The 11,373-nt window shown below is 36.9% G+C and overlaps 1 protein-coding gene across 1 annotated transcript in view; it reads left to right on the forward strand.

The window, feature by feature from the left end:
- Nucleotides 1-7,351, forward strand: part of LOC121373566 — a 15,419-nt gene extending 8,068 nt beyond the window's left edge. Inside the window, exons 2-5 of the mRNA XM_041500247.1 lie at nucleotides 1,032-1,107; nucleotides 4,497-4,604; nucleotides 6,520-6,642; nucleotides 7,022-7,351. Of these exons, the coding sequence (XP_041356181.1) occupies nucleotides 1,066-1,107; nucleotides 4,497-4,604; nucleotides 6,520-6,642; nucleotides 7,022-7,087 (339 nt within the window). The 5' untranslated portion in view covers nucleotides 1,032-1,065 and the 3' untranslated portion in view covers nucleotides 7,088-7,351. The remainder of the gene's footprint in view (nucleotides 1-1,031; nucleotides 1,108-4,496; nucleotides 4,605-6,519; nucleotides 6,643-7,021) is intronic.
- Nucleotides 7,352-11,373: the final 4,022 nt, after the last annotated feature.

Genomic DNA, 11,373 nt, shown 5'->3' on the forward strand with positions numbered 1-11,373 from the left:
AATTCAAAAGTTTGAAATTCAGATACCTTCAAATGCTAATTCCTGCCATGTATCATCAGTTGTCCATGAGAAATAAGTTCAGTTTTTAATTGAACAGTATATAAGGATTATTCATTGGCAAATGTTAAATATATTGCAGGCGAAATTACTTACGATGAATTGTTAAACGTTCAAATATACAAAAAAAAAAATAATAATAATAATAAAAAAAAAAAAAAAAAATAATAATAAAAAAATAAAAAAAAATAATGAAAGCCCTGTCACAAAACATATAGAATTTTTTTCACCAATATAGTGTTTTCTTGTATCGCGGTCTTTGACTTATATACTGACTTCCAGAACGGATTCTGATATTTATAGAGTGGAGGTTACCCTGTGTGGGTGGTCCATATCCGTTATATACTAAAAACTGTGTTTATTCGACTACTTATGACACATCACTCGTCAAAACCAATTTTGGGAGAATTCAGACCTTTATTTACCAAATATTTGGTCCAGGAACTAAATACATGTACGTATGATTTGTCCACATAGTAAATACATACGAGATATATACGCTCTATTTGGATGGTTGGAGTGAGGTGGATGCTAGAAAATATATATCTTTTCTTTCCACCAACATAGTTCTTTCTTGTATGGCGGTCTTTCAATTATACATAGCCGGGACCCAGTACAGGTTTCAATAGACCAAATCAAATGTTATTGCCAGTAATGGTAACATTTACTAACAAAACTGATACAAGTAGCGTATTAACACATCCAGGAAGTACATTAATAAAAAGTGTCGCACCTCACATGTAGGCCTTGCCAAACAATAATGCATTGAATTTGTTTTTAAATAGGATTTTTACCAGAGAAAGGCGGATTCGCATCAATGCACTGTGGGTAAGACGATCTTAGAAACAATTTGTTTAAGGTTCAAAATATATCCGAATATATATTTGAGAAAAACCCAGTGCGAACAGGAGGCGGGGAATGTTCAGAAAATAATTTCACTTTTTTAATTATTTGTTTTTTCTATTCTATTCCAGAACTGCTTCCACGAAACAGAGAAGAAACCTCAAGATGGAGGTTGTTCTTTCAAGAGACAGGATCACCAAGCAACAGGTTTTACTTTCACTAAGTTCGCTCATCTGTCAGACTGTCTGTGTCTGTCTGTCAGTCCATCTATCTGTCTGCGTGTTTAACACATAACATGTATTAAAACACAGCATTCCTCGGCCACCTAAATATCAGTGAAGTTTACACAAACAATACTACACAAAAACTAAACAAAATAAATTCAGTTATGCATTATTAAAGTATGCATATAAATTTAATTATAAGATTTGACCGCAATTTTGTTTTTGTTCATGCAAGTATGAACCAAGAAAACGATGTGCACACTTTTGTATCACCCGCTATATATATATATATATATATATATATATATATAGATAGATAGATAGATAGATAGATAGATAGATACATACATACATACATACATACATACATACATACATACATACATACATACATACATACATATATATATATATATATATATTACTCAAAATATGTTAGGGACCACTATTTAGGGTGGTATTATATTTTTTCGGCATGGGTATTGCAAAAACACTAAAAATTGCATGTATTCGAGGACATGTTTATTTCCTGAATTTCATTGCTGTATACCAAATTTGAACAATTGGTAACACGCGTTCTGTCATCAAAGAAGCAGACCCCCCAAAATGGAGGTTTCAGAATGTTACTCCGTCATGAAAATGTCCCAAACAGTTCAATTACCAGCAGCAACAACTGTCAGTAGCTTGTGTGTGACCCACGTGATGCAATCACAGCCTGGCAACGGTGTCTCATTCTTTCCATGAGTCTCTGGATGGCTGCCATCTCAAGATTGTTCTTAGTTCCACGAGACTTGTTGGTTTGACCGGACGTCGCAAAATCGCCACCTGTAGCATGTTCCAAACATGTTCGATCGGGTTCAGATCAGGTGAGCGTGCAGGCCATTCCATACGGACGATGGTATTCTGCTGTAGGTAGTCCTCAACGAACCTGGCACGATGAGGTCGAGCGTTGTCGTCCATGAGGATGAACTGGGGTCCGATTGCACCAACGTACGGTCCAGCATCTCATCCCTGTAGCGTACGCCGGTCATCATGCCTCTCATCACGACATGCAGGTCTGTTCTTCCACCTCTGCTGATACCAGCCCACACCATGATGGAGCCTCCACCATAGTGGTCATGTTCGGAGATGTTGACATCTTGAAATTGCTCCCCCCCCCCCCCCCCCCCCCCCCCACGTCTTCTCCACACTCGAGCACGTCGATCAGTAAAGTCAAGCCAGTACCTTGACTCATCGATGAAGAGTACAGGATCCCAATCGTTATCAATGAAGTTGACGTGATCTTGTGCCCAGTCCAGACGCGCCTGTTTGTGAAGTCGGGTCAAGGGAATGCGAATGCATGCTCTCCTAGACCGAAGACCACTCTGCCGAAGACGATTGCGAACTGTTTGCGAGGACATGTTAACGCCAACAGCATTCATCAACTCATTTCGTAGAGTAGTCACATTCACGAAGGGATGACGTCTGACCTGCACCACAAGAAATCGGTCCTCTCTTTGCGCGGTTGCTCGTTGTCGACCACCAGCATGGCGCTGGGTAGCTGAGCCATACGTCCTGAAGCGATTCTCCTTATCACACTTTGGCTCACACCAAAGACGTTGGCAACCCTACGCTGTGAAGACCCACATTCCAGCATGCCCATGGCCCTGGCCAATTCTTCAGTGGTCAAACGGCGACGTTGACGTTGAGGAGGCATTGAGTACCTCAAATGCGGTAAAAATGTTCTCGAAACTGATGCTAACCTTTCCATAACATGTGTACGACGACGATATATATCTTACATGCTGAGTGCAATCAAAGTATGTGATATTTTTCAGATCACATACTTTATGAATTTGATAACTTTGCAAATTAGATGTAAATTAACCGAGGTCACGACACTAGGTTTATCGACATTTAAGCAACCTATTTGGGTGACACTCCATAATTGATGTATGCATTCATAGTTATCAAATAGAAACATTTCTATAGGAATTTTACACCGAAAGCTGTCCAACGTTCAGAAAACAAAACACGTTTATTATGATGTAAGGACATCCAAAATGACGTCATTCGAGTTTGACGTCATTTCCATTCAAAAATACACCGCGCCTCATATTCTTACGTCATTTGAATATCTAGTAATGGCGGACTGGAATTAAAGTTGCGTCTACAGTTTACAAAAACACGTTGTATTAAGCTTGAGATTATATAATAAAGAGATTATTACCCTCGTGTGTTTCGGTATCGTCAGTATCATATATTAGGAATACAAATAATGTATTATGCTCACCAGAAAAACACTCTGGTAATAACCTCTACACACACACACACACACACACACACACACACACACACACACACACACACACACACACACACACACACACTACACACACACACACACAAACAAACACACACACATACACACACACACACACACACACACACACACACACTCAAAACAAAACAAACATTTTCTGATTAAACCATTGAGAGACGTAAATACTGGATTTGCAGACTAATACCTACAAACCCATGCTCAGTTTTAAGGTATGACAACACTATTGTACACGATCAGAAGCAAGCAGTTGAAAATTCTGAACATGTATTTTGTAAAAAATACAGTCATAGAAATAATTTTATTGGTGAAAAGGAAGTTTTAAATTACCATGTTGTACACTTTTATTTTGATGATTCTACAGTCTTGATTTTCTATTATCAGACAGGAAGGAAGGAACGAAATGTTGTATTTAACGTCGCACTCAACACATTTTATTTACGGATATATGGCATCAGACATATGGTTAAGGACCACACAAATATATAGAGAGATAACTCGCTGTCGTTACTTCATGGGTTACTCTTTTCGATTAGCAGCAAGGGATCTTATATATGTACCATCCCACAGACGTTTGTAGTACATACCACGGCCTTTGATATGCCAGTCGTGGTGCACTGGCTGGAACGAGAAATAGCCCAATGGGACCACCGACAGGGATCAATCCCAGACCGATTCTGCATAGAGCGAGCGCTTTACCACTGGGCTACATACCGCCCCATCATCAGACCGATAATTCCTTTCAAGGAAAAGAAATTGTATATTGTTATTCCCTGGGCAGAGATGGGATGTCGTTTTTTGTCCGAACCTTGCCGCTACTCTACAGATATTCCAGTTATGCATTTGACACCTAATAGCCACCGATAAAGCAATATTCTGATTTTTTTTTTTTTTTTTTAAATTGTAACAAATACCTCCCCCACCTCCCCCCCCCCGAAAAAAAAAAAAAAAAAAAAAAACAACAAACAAACAAACCCCCCCAAAAAAAACACAAAAAAACTAAACAAACAAACACAGGCCAGAAGATTATCTTTGTATGCTATTTTTTTTAGGTCGATCTTATTGTAAACTGTATTCTGTCAGATATCGGAGCTGAACGACAAGGACACATGGAGATATGCATCACACCGCTAAACACGCGGTCACATGAAAAAGAGGAAGTTAGTATTGATTACTAGTACTTAATACACCACGACTGGTATATCAAAAGCCGATTATGATCGACTATAATCGAGAATTGATCGGATTGGCTCTTACAATGTAATTATTGATTATAAAAATCCATAATCGATTGTGCTGGTAAATGTTAACTGTAACCGTTCCTCAAGTATAGATGGTAAAATGGATGGAAATATACAGTAGTTTGGGTTTTCATGTGTACATAAAAACAAATTATATTAAATAGTTAATAAAGGTACAGTTAGCCATTTGCAGGGTGCACACGACAATAGGTACATGGTCCTTATAATTCAAAGCCTTCTATGGTCTTGGAATTCTAACCGATTGTATAATCGAAAGTTGATCGGTTGGTGCCAACCGATTATAACCGATGATCGATGATAAAATTCCAACTGATTCCCATCATTAATGCACACAGTATATTCTCATTTACGCCCTCCCGCCCTTTACCACAAGACTAATCAAGCTTGCGACAGTAATACACGCCATACTTTTGTCAAATGTGATCTTTTATTTTATGAAACACACAGAGGCCTGACAATACTCATTTCACCCCCCAAGTGCTATTTCTCTCTCTCTCTCTCTCTCTCTCTCTCTCTCTCTCTCTCTCTCTCTCTCTCTCTCTCTCTCTCTCTCTCTCTCTCTCTCTCTCTCTCTCTCTCTCTCTCTCTCTCTCTCTCTCTCTCTCTCTCTCTCTCTCTCTCTCTCTCTCTCTATATATATATATATATATATATATATATATATATATATATATATACCCAGTGAATAAATAATTAAAGTAATAGGTCAATATGGAGATCCAATTCAAAATGAAGCCAGGGCATCATATGTCAACCTGTCATTTACGCTGATTCGATTTTGTAGTACATGCAATATAAATTTATGAAATAAATAGAAAATGAAATTATTGATATTTATTTCTTTTGAGCAAATTTACAGACACACACACACACACACACACACACATACACACACACACACACACACACACACATTTTTCTTAGAAGTTAGATTTTCCGCGAAAGCACCAGGGCTGACCTCGCTGTATTGGGAAAGAATCGTTTCAGACTTGAAAATGCCCACTTCAAATTTATTTAAATCCATCAAAATACACATACTAATTCATTAGTTGTTTTTTATGTTTCGTTATAATTATTGCTCAGAAATGCTTTTCCGAATAAAAAAGCACTATAGTCTGGCATAGAACCCTTAACCCATTGCCCTAAAATAAAATAATCCTAGGTCATATATTTGTGAGTAAATGGAAGAATGTGTTTATGTAAATCAAGGTAGATAGCTCTTCAAGATTATTATAATCTCAACATATTACATCGATTGTACCCACCAACATCGGTGATGTAGTGGTTACGATATCGGCTTTAAAGGTGCTATAGCATAGTTACAAGTACGAAATTTCGCTATTATTACATTTGTCATTAACAAACAAACACACATTAATCTACCAGTTGCATAATCAAGCAATCTGAGAGTACTGCAAAAACATAACATGTTACTGAGACCTCTTCTGTTCTTGGTTTATATTATCAATATTGTTGATAATTTTAGTTTTAGAAATTGTATATTGTTATTCCCCGGGCAGGGATGGGATGTCGTGTTTTTTGTCCGAACCTTGCCGCTACTCTACAGATATTCCAGTTATGAATTTGACACCTAATAGCCACTGATAAAGCAATATTCTGAAAAAGTTTTTTTTTTTTTTAAATTGTAACAAATACCCCCGCCCCCCCCCACAAACCCCCCCCCCCACAAAAAACAACAACAAAAAAACAACAACAAAAACCCCACAAAAAACCCACACCACACACAAAAAAAACCCCCACAAAAAAACCACCCCAGACCAGATGATTATCTTTGTATGCTATTTTTTTTAAGGTCGATGTTATTGTAAACTGTATTCAGTCAGATAAACATTTGTCCGATCGTGGTGTATCTTCTAGAAGGACTGATATCGGAGATGAACAACAAGGACACATGGAGATATGTAGCACACCTCAAGTACGATATTTCGCTATTATTACATTTGTCATTAACAAATAAACACACATTAATCTATGACACGCATAATGAAGCAATCTGCGAGCACTGCCAAAACACAACATCTTACTGAGACCTCTTCTGTTCTTGGTTTATATTATCAATATTGATGACAATATTAGTTTTAGAAATTGTATATTGTTATTCCCCGGGCAAGTTTTTTTAAATTGTAGCAAATACTCCCCCCCCCCCCAAAAAAAAAAAAAAAAAAAAAAAAAAAAAAAAAAAAAAAAAAAATAAATACCCCACAAAAAAGCCCACACACAAAAAAAACCCAACAACAACACAAACAAAAACAAAAACAGACCAGATGATTATCTTTGTATGCTATTTTTTTCAGGTCGGTGCTATTGTAAGCAGTATTCTGTCAGATAAACAGCTTGTCCGATCGTGGTGTATCTTCTAGAAGGACTGATATCAGTGTTGAACGACAACGAAGCATGGAGACACCTCTACAGACGTTGTCACATGGAGAAGAGGAAGTTAGTATTGATTACTAGTACTTAATACACCACGACTGGTATATCAAAGGCCGATTATGATCGATTATAATCGAAAATTGATCGGATTGGCTCTTACAATGTGATGTTTGATTATAAAAATCCATAATTGGTTGTGTTGGAAAATGTTAACTGTAACCGTTCCTCCAGTATAGATGATAAAATTGATGGAAATATACAGTGGTTTGGGTTTTCATGTGTACATAAAGACAAATTATATTAAATAGTTAATAAAGGTACAGTTAGCCATTTGCAGGGTGCACACGACAATGGGTACATGGTCCTTATAATTCAAAGCCTTCTTATGGTCTTGGAATTTTAACTGATTGTGTAATCGAAAGTTGATCAGTTGGTGCCAACCGATTATAACTTAAACTGATGATCGATGATAAAATTCCAACTGATTCCCATCACTAATGGACACAGCCTATTCCCATTTACGCCCTCCCACCCTCTACCACAAGAATCATCAAGCTTGCAACAGTAATACACGCCATACTCTTGTCAAATGTGATCTTTTATTTTATAAAACACACAGAGGCCTGATTTCAACCACGATCCGTAGTAAAAATACTGAGATAGAATCATTTCACCTCACAAGTGCTCTCTCTCTCTCTCTCTCTCTCTCTCTCTCTCTCTCTCTCTCTCTCTCTCTCTCTCTCTCTCTCTCTCTCTCTCGCTATATACATTTATGAAATAAGTAGAACATGAAATTATTTCTATTTATTTCGTGAGCAAATTTAAAGACACACACACACAAACACACACACACACACACACACACACACACACACACACACACACACACACATACACACACATATTTTTCTTAGAAGTTAGATTTTCCGCAAAAATGCCCACTTCAAATTTATTGAAAAATTGAATTGAAGAGAAATTAAAAAAAAAAAAATCCATCAAAATACACATACTAATTCATTAGTTAGTTTTTTTTGTTTCGTTATAGTTATTGCTCACAAATGCTTTTCCGAATACAAAAGCACTATGGTCTGGCATAAAACCCTTAACCCATTGCCCTAAAATAAAATAATCCTAGGCCATATATTTTTGAGTAATGGGAAACATGTGTTTATGTAAATCAAAGTAGATAACTCTTCAAGATTATTATAGACAAATCTCAACATACTACATCGATTGTACCCACCGACATCGGTGATGTAGTGGTTAAGATATCGGCTTTCAAGGTGCAATATCAGTCACAAGTACGATATTTCACTATTATCACACTTGTCATTAACAAATAAACACACATTAATCTATCACACGCATAATCAAGCAATCTGAGAGTACTACAAAAACACAACATGTTACTGAGACCTCTTCTGTTCTTGGTTTATATTAACAATATTGTTGACAATGTTAGTTGTAAAATTGGATTATTCGCCTATGATACTGCGCTTTATATTACTTCAGATGATTATGCTTTGGGACATCGTACAATAAATTCACATATGCATTTGATATCTGACTGGGCAGACAAATGACAGGTTACGTTCTCACCTGGTAAAACAGAATCGTTTACCTTCTCAAGGAAAAGTCAATCTCGTGCACAACCTGATTTGTATTTAGGTGATTCAAATCATAAACATCTTGGTCCTAATATGTCAAAATGATGAGCAGTGGCATTGTCATACTGAACAATTGGTTACAAAGGTTGGCCCAATGATAAATTGCTTCCGTATCCTGAAGTATCGCTTAAATAGGAAAATACTAGAGATGCTTTATAAATCATATATGTCACCTTTGTTCGATTACTGTGACTATATATCAGATAACTATACTGAAGGTCAAGCAGAAATATTTGAACAATTTCATTTGAATGCTCTTAACAATGTGTGGTGCTATTAGGGGCACTAACCACAATCAAGTCTATAACGAAACAAGATTTATTCCTTTAAATCAACGCGGTAAATTTTATAAAAGGTGTACTTTTTATAAAATGATTAAAGGTATGACTCCTAATTATTTGTCATCATTAGTGCCCACGACAGTAATGCACTGTGTTTTTATTTAACTCTTGAATTTTTATATTGATGTTGCTCGTCACTTTATTTGTCTGCATTTACCATAGTTTGACACCCAATAACAGATGTATGTTTTATGCTGGGGTATCGTTAAGTATCTATTCTTTTCTATTCCGATAATAATGACAGTGACAAATAATCCCCTTCGAAATGCTGATAAATTGAAAAACATTTGTACTAGAACAAAACTGTATATGAAATCATTTCTGCCGTCAGCAGTTCGGGACTGAAATGCCCGTGATATTAATATTAGAAAGTTGAACTTTATCAACAAATTTGAAAAGGAAATATGTCCACTTAAAAACTTACCACATAAATACTTTCTAGAATGAAGCTCACGCTCAACCCAAATAATCCATTGTAGACATAAGAATAATCCATAAGGCATATTTATGATAATCCTGATTGTAGATGAGGTCATCCTTTTGAAGATACAGTCCACTTTTTGTTCTCTTGGCCAAGCTGTTATATATATATATATATATAGTTGATGTATAGGGGCACGAGTTCTTGGCATGTGTACTGTATGTTTAAACCGAACCCAGTATTTGTAGTTTGTATGTAATGGATGAAATGATATTTGTGTAATGTTTTGTATTCTGTCATTCATTGAAATGTATACAGTATATGTAACATCTCGTGGAGAGGCGTTTATATATGCTTACTGCATATTTGTCAGTCCACTTCATTTAGTAGAATAAATATTACAGAACACCCCCCCCCCCCCCCCCCCCCACACACACACACCAAAACCCCCAAAACAACAACAACAACAACAACAACAACAACAAAAAAACAAAAAAAAAAAACCCCACACCAAAAGACATGTCTCCTACCGGACCCAATATATACTGACACAAGAAAACGCAAAACACATATTTTTCAATATTTTGTTGTGATTAATAAAAAATATATTTATTGGACTTAAAATAACAATTTATGAGAGGAAGCCATTGATTGGTATTTTTGTCTGGGTTTTAATCCTGGTTTTGTTCTCGTTACACATACAATAGCAGAAACACACAAAATGCTCAATCATGCTGCATGCAATGCACGTGAAATGTCAGTATGTGGACACATAAAAGTCACATAACGGTGTCATATTCCTCGTCACATTAAGAATGCTACGACTCAGAGAAGAACAAAGGGTGCGAGCGTTGGGCATGGTTCAAGGGGGTACTTCGCAAAGCCAAGTTGCTAGGACCTTCCGAGTCCATCCATCAACTATTGGACGACTTGTTGAACGTCATCAACAGACCGGGAGTGTCCGTGATTGACCTCGACCTGGTCAACGTCCCGTTACGTCTCCGCCAGTCACCACCGTGTAACGTCGCTGAGCTTGCACAGGCGTTGCAGGAGGAGTGGAGGAACATTCCTGTGGCTTATTTGAGATGTTTGTGCCAATCCTTTCCCCGTCGTCTTCACGCATGCTCAGGGGCCAATGGTGGACACACCAGATACTGACCTTGATATGGAGGGGGGTGGGGGGTGGGTGTTGATAACTGATGATAACTGGCCATGTTTCCATGTGAATGTATCTCATGAATACCAGTCATTAATGTCATATTACATTATCAACCAATTCATTAATAGTTTGTCGTTATTTGCAAGAAACGGGGTGTTTGTTTTGCGTTTTCATTGTGTGTCAGTATAGTTTCCTATCATTTAAGTTCCAAGGACCATAACTCTATGAACAAATGAGTAAATTATACATGAAAGTCATACTGGATATGTAACAGTGCATGATAAAACGTCAGCTTAATATCTTGAGGCATTGCAGAAAAAGCCCAGAAACGGCATTTGCATATCTTCTAAGTTCTAGTGTCATAAATCTGTAAATATCGCCATGGGTATATCGCCATGAAAGTCAAGCTTGACCTGTAAGAGTACACGGTAAAGCTATAGACAAAATTCCAAGCTCAATATCTTGAGGTATTGCGAAACAAATGTACTACTCACTAAAATGTCACTAAAATCGTTCATTTGTTTATTTTGAGATAACACCCTAAAGATTGTTACTGAATTTCATGATTCAGTTTAGGTTTATTACTGTGGAAAAGCGAAGAATAAGAAGAAAACAAACTTCATCATAGTCCTTTCCCACTCATGGAAAATATAATGTATTCCACTGTGTTTAGCTAATGAAGACA

This window comes from Gigantopelta aegis, chromosome 5 (genome assembly GCF_016097555.1).
Source record: "Gigantopelta aegis isolate Gae_Host chromosome 5, Gae_host_genome, whole genome shotgun sequence".
NCBI classification, from domain to species: domain Eukaryota; kingdom Metazoa; phylum Mollusca; class Gastropoda; order Neomphalida; family Peltospiridae; genus Gigantopelta; species Gigantopelta aegis.